At 38.3% G+C, this 13,219-nt stretch overlaps 1 protein-coding gene across 1 annotated transcript in view; it reads left to right on the forward strand.

Annotated features, from left to right (window-relative positions):
• Window positions 1-1,641: 1,641 nt before the first annotated feature.
• CUNH9orf135 (chromosome unknown C9orf135 homolog) overlaps window positions 1,642-13,219 on the forward strand; it is a 112,974-nt gene continuing 101,396 nt past the window's right edge. Inside the window, exons 1-2 of the mRNA XM_029568147.1 lie at window positions 1,642-1,832; window positions 10,921-11,059. Of these exons, the coding sequence (XP_029424007.1) occupies window positions 1,805-1,832; window positions 10,921-11,059 (167 nt within the window). The 5' untranslated portion in view covers window positions 1,642-1,804. The remainder of the gene's footprint in view (window positions 1,833-10,920; window positions 11,060-13,219) is intronic.

Genomic DNA, 13,219 nt, shown 5'->3' on the forward strand with positions numbered 1-13,219 from the left:
GTGGCTCATTCTTCAGTCTGGAGTAGTCCTTCAGAAAAGGAAATCTTAACAGGAACAACATGTATTAATAACAAACACAAACACAGAATTACTAAATATTTTGACTTACATTCTTGGCTCCAAACTCTTTCATTGGGAGAGCCTTTCATGTCTATAAATATCCCTCTGTGCTGAGGGGTTAGACAGTGTGCCTGAGACTCTGTAGCCAGGAAAAAAAGGTGACTTAATTTTCCACTGTTGCATTTTGCAGAACAGCTTTACAAATTTAAGGGCATCTTGTTTTAGGTAGCAGCTTTAAGTAAAGTGAGGTGTCATGTAGCGCAGTCATTATTTTGAACTACATCTTAAATGTATTGTGGGAAAGATGAAATAGCTAACAATGAATCTTTTTGTAATCTAGGGAATCACAAGTAATCTCTTTCTCTGTTTCTGTCTCAATGTCTCTCTGTCTCTGTCTCTCTCTCATGGGCTTATTAACACTATGCAAAGCATTGTGTTCTATTCTGTATCGTTGAGCTGTGTGTGACTGAGGTTTGCATTTCCAAGAGCCGTTAAGGCATCTCTGTTTACTGTTCTGATGAATGAAGCGCTGAAGGCAGGCCTCTTGGCTTCAAGATACAGGATCTAGACTTCGTGACCTCTTCTGAAAAATGTGTTTCCTCTTGTATACTTCAAAGATTTATTGTGTATATGAACTAAGTAAGACAAGGCCTAGAAATGCTTAGCACAATACCTGGCTTAACATATATTAATTATTCCCATTTGTCACATAATTTGAACTAAAAATTATAAAAAGTATTATCTCCTTGATATTTAATAATATGCATAAAATAGACTTCACTTTTACTTCTTAGATTTTAAAAGCCATAAATATCAATACAAATCAAGTACGTTAATATAGAAAGGTCTAAATTTAACGTATCATCCTAGAATGTGGATGAACCCTGAAGATATTTTACTAAGTAAAAAGGCCGGTAAAAAATCCTAGAAAATGAGATTTTATAGTAGAAGGGGCAGAAGGCACACCAAAATCAGAGTCCGAAATCCTGCTGTCCAGTCCTCACTCTGCCCTTTTCCAGCTGTCTTGGTCAAACTATTTTAACTTTTTTAGAGTCCCTTTTCTTATTTTTAAATTGTTAGAAACAGTTTCCCCTTTGTCTTTTCACACAGAACACTTTATCTAAAATAAAGTTGTCAAATGCTATGTAAGAATATATAAAAATTTCTCCTTGATTTGCCTTTGGAAAATTGAGATCAGCTGAGTATTTTTATCTTGCACAAGTTTTGATTTTTGAATTGAAGATAGTTTTTCTTTGTAGAGCAGCAAAAGTGCCAATCTCTCTTTTTAAAAAAAGGCACATATTTAAGACCAATTCAGAGGTAAAATAGTTTTGACTACCTTTTCCCTCCCCTTCCATTCCTAAATTATGATTATGACAGTTAAGTAAGTGTATGTCTTAGTTGTTATGAGAACCTTGAATGCTGATTTCCCCACCAATGACTATTTCAAGAAAGAACAATGAACAATATATTCTTTCTCCAATCCTCCCACAATTCTTTGTTTTCTGGCAGTGTCTGTGTTTCCTGCAGCAGCTGCTTAAAGCTGGGGTCACTTTGAACTGGTCAAAAGCAACAGAAAATTCATGAAATGAAGCTCCCATAGCACCCATGATATCTGCCTTCCCTGCGGTCCCCCAATGCACTGTTCCACTTGGGTCTCTTGTGGGCTAGAGAGTTTTGCTCATGCTGGGATGGAAATCTGGACTTGGTGATGTTGAGAATATAGGAACTATGCGTGATTTTGATGTTATTTAGGAAGAAGAGAAGATGTGGTAAGTGCTGTTGGAAGTCACCATTTCTCGTGTTGACTTTAATGTACTGTCAAGGGAATTTCTATTTGGTATTTGCAAAGTTTTCTAACATTTGCTAAAATTATGTTTAAGATTCTTTGGAAAGACTGAATGAGTATGTATAACTGATTTCAGAGGATGAGGAGCCCAAATATGTCACCAAGGCCAACAATGTAGAAAGATTGATAGAAGATCTGTTTATTTACCTTCCCTGTTAATAAAATCTGAAAGATTAAAAATTAAATAAGAAAAGGACTTGGTAATACAGATGACATATAATCAGAATTCTTAGTATAGGAACAACCCAAATATCAATAAATAAATGGTATAATTCAATAAATGGACATTGAATACTGTTGTCCAAAGGGAGGTTATTTTTAAAGATGGGAACAAATTATTTAATTACTGCAATTAAAATGTTTAATTGACAACTAAAAGGAAAATATTGTTGGAAAACAGATCAAGATAAAGATAAATTGCAGAATATTTGAGCTGGAGTTCAAATTAATGAGCTAATAGTCCAACTGAGTTAAACCACATTCTTAGTGATATCAAGTATACTGTAAGTTAATGATATTATAATAGAAAACTACAGTCAAACAAATCAAATAGCAACAAGCTAGAACAGTGCATCATACAATTTGTCTCTCCTCAAGGAAGATGTAGGGGTGATTCTGTGAGGTCTGAGACATAGATTATAGTGCAAAACCAGAAGAGAATTGAGTGATCATAAAACTTACGATTGACTCACCTATGAGGTAGAGAAAAGCACTGTACATATCTCAGGAGCATTTGAAATGGGTGAAACATAAAACTCAGTGAGAACCAAAGCCAGATAAATAAGAACAATTCCAGCAAGTCAGAATAATTAGCAGTGACTCAGAAGAAAAATGTATAAAGTGGAGAATTTCTGTTTTAGTCAGTACTATCTTAAACAAGAGTCCAAGACAAATGCAGACAGATGACTGTAATGAAAATGCCTTCTGGTGGCTGGAGAGATGGCTCAGTATGAACAGCACTGGCTGCTCTTGCAGAGGACCTGGGTTTGATTCCCAGCACCTACATGGTGACTAACTGCTACATGGTTCATAACTCTGGTTCCAGGGAATCCGATGCCAGAACTGACCTCCGCAGATATTGCATGACATGGGTGCACTTACATACATGCAGGTAGTACACTCATACACATAAAATTAAAATAATTAATAACATAAAAATTATAAAAAGGAAACTTTTAATTAAGCTTCAGTCTGCTTGATCTCTCAATAAAATAATGAAGATTTGCTTAAACAATTAACATTCTGTAAATTTATTCCCTCACCTGTTCTAGGAGGAAATTCATGGACCTAGCAGCTGTTGTATGATGTTTTTTGAGAAATGTTAACAAACATTTTCATCTCAGATAAAGATAAGACAAAGAAACGAGTCCACTCAAGTCTAGCTTAGTGAACAGTGAGATTACTGGGAATATTATTACAGGAATATATATGAGGGGTTACTTACAGGAGAATGGTTGACTCAGAGGTAGCTGTCTCAGTGAAAAGTCCACTCCAGCATGGCTGACGATGATTCTTGAAAGCCACATCTCTGGCAGTCCCTGCACGATTTACAGTCAGCACTGCCAGTCTGTGGGAGAGTCTCCTCTGCCCAGCAATTGCTACTGCTTATATCATCTTGGGGATCCTCCTTGTGAGTCTTGTAAGTTTCAAGAGTTTCCAGAGCCTTGTAAGTTTTGTTTTCTGAGTGTTTTGAGGCTCTTGCTTCCCTCCAGGCTTTTCAATTTAGAGGAAACCACCACATAATTGCAGTGATAGAATTCTCACAAAATGGTGATTCTTTTGCACCAGCTTGAGTTTTTAGTAATGATGTTAGGCTGCTTGGATTGCCTTTGTAGTTCCTTCCTTCCTTCCTTCCTTTCTTCCTTCCTTCCTTCCTTCCTTCCTTCCTTTCTTCCTTCCTTCTTCCTCTTCTTCTCTTTTTTCTTCTTCTTCTTCCTTCTCCTCCTCTTCCTCCTCTCCTCCTCTTCTTCTTCTTCTTTGCCTGCCCTCCCTCCCTCCCTCCCTTCCTTCCTTCTTCCTCTTCTCTTTTTTCTTCTTCCTCCTCCTCCTCCTCTTCTTCTTCTTTGTCCTCTCTCCCTCCCTTCCTCTCTCCCTCCCTCCCTCCCCACCCTGCATTGAGCCCCTCCCGAAGTAGTTCAAAAGGTAGAATAGAAGCTGGAATAGCACATGATAAAATATTAATGCAAACTAGTAGCTAAAAAGTACTATTTTAAACAATAGTTCTTCAACAAACAAATTGCTGATGATTAAAAAAAATTAAGACAGCATTATTAATACTATTTTTGATTGTCAGGACACGACCCCCCCCTTCTTAATTCTTTCTTACTGGCCACGACTCAATTATAGAACAATACTCACATGACTGAAGGTTTAGATATAAACAGTTCCTGGTAGCCCCGGGCCCCTTTCCAGTGTTTGGTTTATGAGGGGACACATAACCAATTTCCAGCCAATGAGACCTGGACTTCTAGGTAAGGTTTCCTCATCTTAGGAAGGAGAACTGAGAAGACATGATGTGTTTATACCTCTGGTTATGTTGTAGTCTTGTTGGTATCTAGGCCCCGGACTACTTCAATTAGCTTGTGAACCTTAAAGGAGTCATCCTGGAGGCAAAGTAGGAGAAGAAAAATGATATTAGTGAGCTATTGAATCAAGCAATGCGGAAAGCTGCTCTGCTATTAGTTCTTTGTGAAATGAGATGTTTTACATTATCTCTCAGTCTCTACTGGTGTTTTGTTGCTACAATAAAATGATAGATACTAGGTACTGAAAAAAAAAGATATCTATTTAGCTCACAGTGGTTATCCATGTCTCTACTCATCTCTGGTTAAGATCTGGTTAAATCACAACATAGTAGATAGTGTCACGGTGGATGTGTGGGAAACGGAAAGTTGTGTGGTAAGCCAGGAAGCCAGAATAAAAGGGCCAGGCTTATTCTTTTTATAGTTCATTCTTACAGGAATTAATTCACTCTGTGAGACCAGCATTAGTCTCACAGTTGCACCCTCTTATTTATCTTGTACTAAGTCCCACCTCTTAAAGATTCCAATACTTGTCAACATTATTGCTCTATGGACCAAGCTAATAGCACACAGGCCTTTGGGGAACCACTGAAGCCATATCTATCTCGCAACAAGGGAAAGATTTAGGTTGAGCCATGATAACAAGAAGATATGCAAAGCAGAGACTTACTTCTCCAACTGAGCATCTGCTACTCTGTGTTGATTTTTTCTAAAATGAACGTTTAAGAGGCCATGCTTATTTTCCTCATTGTCCATCCCTGGAGTTCTATCTAGGCAGCTTGTTGCTCAGTCCCCCTAATGTATCCTGAAGTGGCTGTGCCAGTCACATTCTTCTGATGATGGGATTATGGGTATCGCTGGTTCTGTCACATCCTTCTGTTGAAGGATGGTCCTTGGAATGTGTCTTGGTGAAATGTTTATGAGAGAAACCTGTCTTTTCATCAGAACTTTAGTGTATTGTTGTATCTATAGTTGGAAAGAGAAAGAATGGAAAGAAAGGCCTAAAGGTGGTGGGGAAAGAATTTCTTGAATGTAATCCTCATAACAAAGAGAATATGGGGCAGTCAGCACACTTAGGCACTGTTGGAGGGAATGCAGATTCCTACAATCTTTCTAAAGTGCTATTTGCTATACAGAGCAAGAACATAGAGATGTGCTCAAACTTTAATTAAAAATGTATACATTTATGTGGAAGTTATTGTACATACATGAAAAGATTTAGTTATATAAAAGTTAAGGCAACATTCCTCATAATAATGAAGAATTGAAAACAAAAATGATCTAACAATATGGGACATTAAATGTTCTCCTGTCATTAACTATCACACTGTAGAATATTTCATGACATGAACCATGTTAACACTGCTGTGGATGTGGCTCAGTAGGCAGAGTGCTTGCCCGGTGTGCGCAAGGCCCTGGGTTAGATCTTCCAGTATCACATAAAACCAGATGTGGTGGCCCATGCCAATAATTGCACCACTGAGGAGATGGAGATGGGAGAATCAGAAGTTCAAGGTCATCCTCAGATGCATAGCAAGCTTGAAGTCAGCCTGGGAAGCATGAGATCTTGTCTTTTTTAAAAGTTAATGTTGTTTAGAAAAGAAAGTTACAAAATAGCATACATATCCTGTTTAAGTAACAGTAACAAAAAGATTAGACGGTTTTATGCCAGAATATTGTGTCACTATTATGGCCTTCCTTCTATCCTCTTTCCCTTCCTTTCTCTCTTTCCTTTCTTCATTGCTTCCTTCTTTACTTCTTCCTATAATGTACAGATATAAGAGTTTTTAAAACTAAGAAAAGAAAATTGCTGCTATTGAATGATAATTTCTATAAGGTCTTCTATGGCAGGTGACCATTAGCAAATAAAAAAACTGACAATGTAGAAAGACTAGCATTCATATTTAGTAATTATTATTTTATGACATTCCCTCTAAAATGTGTTTACATAGCTAGATCTCAAATGATTCAAAGTAGAAATCTGAGCTTCACTGAGGTCCCACTTAGAGTCAAATGTGACTCTGTTTTTTGCTCAGAGGGGATGAAGAACAACAGACAGAAAAGGCTGTCTAGGAGGCTCAATTATGCCTATATGAATGTTGTCTTCCTTAGTACAAGAGAACCCAGAAATAAGAGATCTTAAAGAGGCTCCCCTCAGGGCAAAGGTGATTGCTTCAGTCCTCCTCCAAGAATCCCCATAGAAGCCGAAAGTCTGAATTTAAAATCAGGTATAACCAGGCATGGTGGCTCGTGCCTTTAATCCCAGCACTTGGGAGGCAGAGGCAGATGGATCTTTGTGAGTTTGAGAACAGCCTGATCTATATAGCAAGTTCCAGGACATCCAGGGATATATAGTGAGACCCTATCTCAAAAAAAATGTAAGCATGTGGCATATTTTGAAAACCTGTGAGATGCATCATTGCTTGCTAATTTTCCTACTCCTGGCCTTTCTTATGCTGCTTTCTTCAATAAATGGTACCTGGCCCCAGGGTTAGCAGAAGAAACTAGCTTGTTATAAATTAAAGTTGTGGACAGAAGACAAAGATCTTTGTATTCATTCTTCAATTAAAGAACCCCTATCTACCTAGGGGCTAAGGACATAGCTCAGTTGTTAAACTACTTGTCTTATAAGCATAAGGACCTGAGTTTGAGCCCCAGCATCCATATTGTTTTTAAAAGCTGGATGTTGGGGAGGCAGAGTTAGGGAGATCCCTGGGGATCATCTGCCAGCCAGCCTAGCCTGCTTGACACATTCTAAGCCAAAGAGCAACACCTGAGGCTGCCTTCTATGCCCCTGTTTACACACACACACACCCTAACTACCCAATCTGAGAAGCACATTACACTGTAGTACATAATAATTGTGTTGATCTGTGTCATTTGTAAGCTCAGACTGATGGGAAGAGGAGACACATGTATCTTGGGTAGATCAGATGTGGTTGAATTATCTAAAATCTCCAACAGAATCAGCACAATTATGATATACCTCACAGAGATCAGCAGCATCATTGGACATATGGAAGTTCAGTCTTCTGAAATTCTTACCAGAGTTCATAGTTGACAACAGCTTCAAGATCTTAAGCAGCCCTTCTGGGGGTGTTACACCCAGGCTTATGTACCAAGACTGGATGAATTCTCCAAGAAGACTAATCTTAATTTCTGGTGGACTCTTCACTGAAGCCAGGAGCACCTCATAAGGCTTAGCTCTATATGCTGGAAATAGGTGAAGATCAACTGAATGAGCTCAAGAAGAAAGCTATTTATCAGACTTTGCTGCGATGGAAACTAGCCACCATCACTTGCATTTTGGCAGAAATTCAAAGACAGGCATATTGCTGCTCTATTCACTATAGCATGGAAATGGAACCATCTAGTTGTCCATCAACACATGAATGGATAATAAAAATCTGTTGCATGTATAAAATGGAATATTATTCATCTCTAAATAAAAATGCAATCACAAAATTCACAGGAAAATGGATGGATTTAGAGTGTATGCTATTAAATGAAGTCACCCCAGAAAGAAAAAAAAAACATGCTTTCCTTCATTTGGGATCCTAGCCTATTATGTATACATGCATATATGTAAACAAATATGTGTGTAAAACCATAAAGGGTAATTTTAAAGTCATATAATGAGTTCATATATATATATATGACTTTGTGTAAGTCCTTTGAGTGTTCTTTCAAGATATAGCATAGTTTCAATGCAAAAAATATGTCTTCAAATCAGCACTGTCAAAGGTCCTACTAGACCATGTCTGTCTTCACTTGGAAGCATGAATGAGATGTTTCCTCTGAGTTGACCCTCATCTTTGCAGACTGGACACTGGTTCAAGTCCATCTTGTGGGTCTCGATGGCCCCCCTGAACAAGAGGACAGTTGACTCACCACAGTTACAGGACATTCTAAGAGATGTTCCATAGTCCCCTGGAACTTAGTCGACCTTGGAGGGCAAGGAGCAAAAGCTGGCCTTTAAGTCCTTCTGACCACATTAGTGTAGGCCTCAAAGTATGGCTGTTAAACATCCAATAAGATTAGCTCCACCAGTCTGGTACTTTAAATTATCATGTGCTATGTAGATAAGGATTGGATAAAAAAACAAATATTCTCAGATAAACCTTGACTAGACATATATTTTGTTCCTTAAACTAGTTGACTAAACTATGACCATAGAAATTTTAGATTATATTTGACTTATCTTCACATAGCTGGAACTGGTAAAAGAAAGGAGCCAGGAGCTCTTCCCAAGCCCATGTGACCCCTGAGGAAGCCAACTGTATGGTCTTAAACACCCAAAAGGAAAGTATAACCAAAGAGTAAAGTCATCATATATTTCTTTAAAGAGTTCAAGGGATTATACTTCCCAGCCATTCAGCTTAATTCTATATAAAAAGTTATTTAGACAGTTATTTCTCATTGATGATTTTGTTCCTAACCAGAAAGTGCTGCTGAGATGTAAGACTTCAAATCTTGGTCTCCAATACTGTAGTGCCCACCTGTAGCTAAGAGAGTTAACAAGCTATTGTTTTAAAATGAACTATTGTTTGATTTATTTTCTCCCCCATCTAGAAGCCTTTGAGAGAGAACTGACAGTGATTCTAACCATTCCAACAGCTATCAAAATACCTGAAAGCAAATCCTGAACCCATCACTCTAGAGTCCAGCCTTAGAAGACAAAAGAAAAACAAGGAGGAACCCAATAGAGGGATGCTTTTGGAAGCCCTTGTCAAGAAATTCCAATGGACTCTCATATGAACATTTGAAAATGCCCTGTTCTGACTTTCTTCTAGTTCCTTGGCTAGAACTTGTAATGCTAATTACTCTTGCCTTCACTTTTCCTTCATATCTCCAATTACCAGTCAAGGACTTTCTTTTCCCCTTAGAGATAAGAGTTATGCAATTTGGGAGTCTTTTAGATAGACCCACTGAAGGGGTACTCCAATTGCCTCACCCTGCATCCCTGTTCGGCATGGAAGAAGCCAGAGTGGTCTGCGTCCCGAATCCCTATTGGCAATTTGGGTAACCTCTTTAGAGGATGGTGTGATAAGAATAAGAGATAGGAATTTGCTAGGCAGTTAGGGTAAAAAGACCCCAAAGAAAAGTAGCCAGTTTCTTGGCTAAAATCAAAATGTCCTTGGGCCTCTTAGCAACATACACTGTTCCAAAAGCCAAAAGTGTCCAAGGTATTTGGGAGCTTATATCTAATCCTTAAAAGATTTTAGGATTACCTCTTCAGATGGGGGAATGTTATTGAGTAGCCAAAAGCCCCATAAAAATGAATAAGTTAAAAAAAAAATCAACAGTGTCCACATGTGATTCCACAAGGGGCTGTTACCTTATGGGGAAATTTGAATTTTAAATTATGTTTATTATTGTTTGACTGTTCTGGTACACTGTAGTTGTTTGCAAATAGTAATATACTTAGTTAAAAAAAAATCAAGTATCACCTGATTTGGGACTAGTAGCATGGGGAGATGTAGGCAAGATGGGACAAATTTAGGAAACCTGAATGTTAATTAAGTCCTGGCCATGCGGAGCCAATTATTGTACAGGTCATTGTTTGACTTCTCGGACTGTTACTAGAGGTAGCGGCCCAACTGTGAGTCTAACACATAACAGGCCAGCTTTTCCCAGTCAGGTAGGTTTCCTGAGCGGGTTGTGGATCAGAGTTCTGTTATATGTGGTCTAACCATTGTTCATTTGCATGTCCAGTCTCACTACAGCAATATGGTTGCAGGGGTACTGTTAAAGCAGGCATGAGCAGTCCTATTTATCATCCTTGATATCCTCTCCAGACTGCTGCAGTCTAGTGCAAGGGTATTCTTAAACTTGGCTTTCTAGAGACAGAAAAAGTTTTTCTTCAAACCTTCTGAAATCACACTAACAAAGCCTTAGTTCTGTTATAAAGTTTGTCCTGCTACTGGGAAAATAATATGAGACCGAAATGCAAAGCCGCCACGGGGCCACTGTTATTTGTCCCACACCACCCTCATGGCCAGTGTATCTTACCTGTAAACAAACTGATCTCACTGCTTTCAGATTTAGTGATTTGAGATTGTGTTGTCCAAATCATGTTATTGGTGCCATTATGGTGACAAGTTGGGCAATTTGATGAAGGACCTGGTGATATTTCCCTATGGCCAAACTGCCCCTGACAGGATGCCACATGAAGAGCTCATAGGAGCTTTCTGGAAATTGTAGAGATACTCTTACACTCCAGGTGTAGGAGTTTAGATTTGAAGAATGCAAAAAAAAACCATAAAGGCAAGTGAACCAATCATTCTCCCTTGGAAGAACAGGGAGAGAGATGCTTGTCAATACTGAATGATTTCATACATACATTTGAAACCATTGTACTTTGATGGCTCTCAACAATGTTCTGAATAGTAAGTAAAGAAACTTCCAAAGTTCTTTCTTTCCTTTCATTCAGAATCATTTCTGCTTGCATTACCTGAGGCAATATTATTTAATGTTTTTTCTCTCTAGGCTGTATCATATGTTATATGAATCCCAAGTCTAAAATAACTTCAAATGAGATTGAGGACAAACTAATTTCAGCTCCGTCTAATCAGATAAGTCTCTGCTGCTGCTGTTCCCAGCCCTGCCGCCTCACATACTGTCACAGGTAACATTTCATTCTTGAGCTGTATAAATAAGAAAGTGCAGTTAAAGACAATGTTGAAAAAGCTTCATAAGAGCTACTTAAGTAAAAGAAAAATTGTATATTTTTATTGATGAAAAGAATAATGGCAAATAAGCATAGCCCATAGGCTAGATAGAAAGTTTTTAAAAACCCACAAAAACATTGTAAGAAAAAATAATTTTATTAGACAAAAATATGAATTATAACAACCAAAGGAAATGGTTTAACTTTCTTTTTTGTTTGATTTTTGTTTTTTGAGACAGGGTCTCCCTGTAGCCCCAGCTGGCCTGGAACTCACTATGTAGACCAGGCTGACCTTGAACTCACAGGGATCTACCTGCCTCTGCCTCCCAAATGCTGGGATTAAAGGTGTGCACCACCACACCTGGCCTTTAGCTTCCTTTTTAAAAGAAAAGGTTAACAACATTTTATCTATGAATGAACCTCATACTAAATAACTCTAGAAAGGTAAATATAAAAAACGAAGCCAAAGCTTGTCATGGGTGTGTCTCCCTGTAATGCCAACACCAGGGAGGCCAAGGCAGGAGGATGAATTAGAGGCCAGCCTGGGCTACAGGCCTTAACCCTCTCTCTGAAAACAAGCAAACTTTCCTTCTTGATTTCTTCCTTGATCCAGTTTTCATTCATTAGGGTGTTGTTTAGTTTCCATGAGTTGTGTACTTCTCCCATTTCCATTGTTGTTGATGTCTAGCTTTATTCCTTTGTGGTCAGATAGAGTACTGATATTTCAATATTTCCTTTTCTTAAATTTGTGGAGACTTGCTTTGTATCCCAGTATGCAGTCAATTTTGGAGAAATTTCCATGGGCTGCTGAGAAGAAAGTGTATTCTTTGGTGTCTGGGTGGAATGTTCTATAAATGTCTGTTAGATCCATTTCCTTCATGTGTGTCATTTATCTCCAGAATTTCTCCATCTAGTTTTTGTCTGAATGACCTGTCTGTTGGTGACAGTGGGGTATTGAAATCATTCACTATCACTGTGTTGGCATGAACCTGACACTGGCTAACATGTCACAGGCCACAAAGGAGAGCCTACTGCTATTATTCTGTTAGATAGACATAGAATTGAACTGACTTCTAATGATTTATTGCTATACTCATAGACTGATGCATCTCTGAACTCTCACCAGAGAAGTTTCCTTATGCAGCAGATGGTGATTAACACAAAAACCCACAACTGGCCTATATGCAGGGAATATGCAGGCTGCAGAGTGCTTATCCCTGAATGGGACATGTATATCAAACTTCTGCCACTCAAGGCTCAGTGATCATTGTGGAAGAGGGGGCAGAAAGATTGTAAGAACCAGAGGAGGACCACAAAGAAACAGTTTTACAGACAACTGGCAGTTACTCATATGAACCCATAGTAATGGTGACAACATGCACAAGTCTAAGGTAAACTTAAGCCAGACAAAAATCTTGGCATAGAAGTGGAGAAGTAGATAAAAAACCCTAACCCTACCTGAGGAACCATTGGCAACTGATGGCTTCTAGGAGAGGGAGAGTCAGTTTCCTTTAAAAGTGTAACTCTGAGTAGGTTAGCTGGGCTCCAGTGGATGCACCCACACTGAAGGGCATTTGAGGACACAACTCTGACTTTATATATATAAAAAACACACACACACATATGAGAGAGAGAACATGAACTATGACAGTAGGACAGTAAGGGGGTACAGATAGAAGAGGGAGTCAAAATATGATCAAAATAGATGAAATCCACAAAATTCAATTTAATAATTTTTTTTAACTTAAAAAATTTATTGAGAATTTCATACATGCATATAGGTGTTTTGATCAAATCCATGCCCACTCCCCCCGCTCCAACTCCTCCCATATCTCTCTGTCACTTTTTCCTGAACATTGTGTACTCTTTCTTTTTTTAATGAAGTTTTTTTTTTTTAAAAAAAACAGAGCTATAGTCATAAAAACAATATGGTACTGGCACAAAAATAGAACCATAGACCAATGGAACAAAATTGAAGACCCAAATATGAGTAATTCCAATTTTAGCCACCTGATATTTGACAAAGGGGCCAAGAACATTAACTGGAGGAAAGACAGCATGTTTAGCAAATGGTGCTGGCAAAACTGGATCTCCACTTGTAGAAGAATGAAACTAAAC

The sequence above is a fragment of the Nannospalax galili genome, unplaced genomic scaffold (genome assembly GCF_000622305.1).
Source record: "Nannospalax galili isolate Female #2095 unplaced genomic scaffold, S.galili_v1.0 scaffold761, whole genome shotgun sequence".
Classification (NCBI taxonomy): Eukaryota; Metazoa; Chordata; class Mammalia; order Rodentia; family Spalacidae; genus Nannospalax; species Nannospalax galili.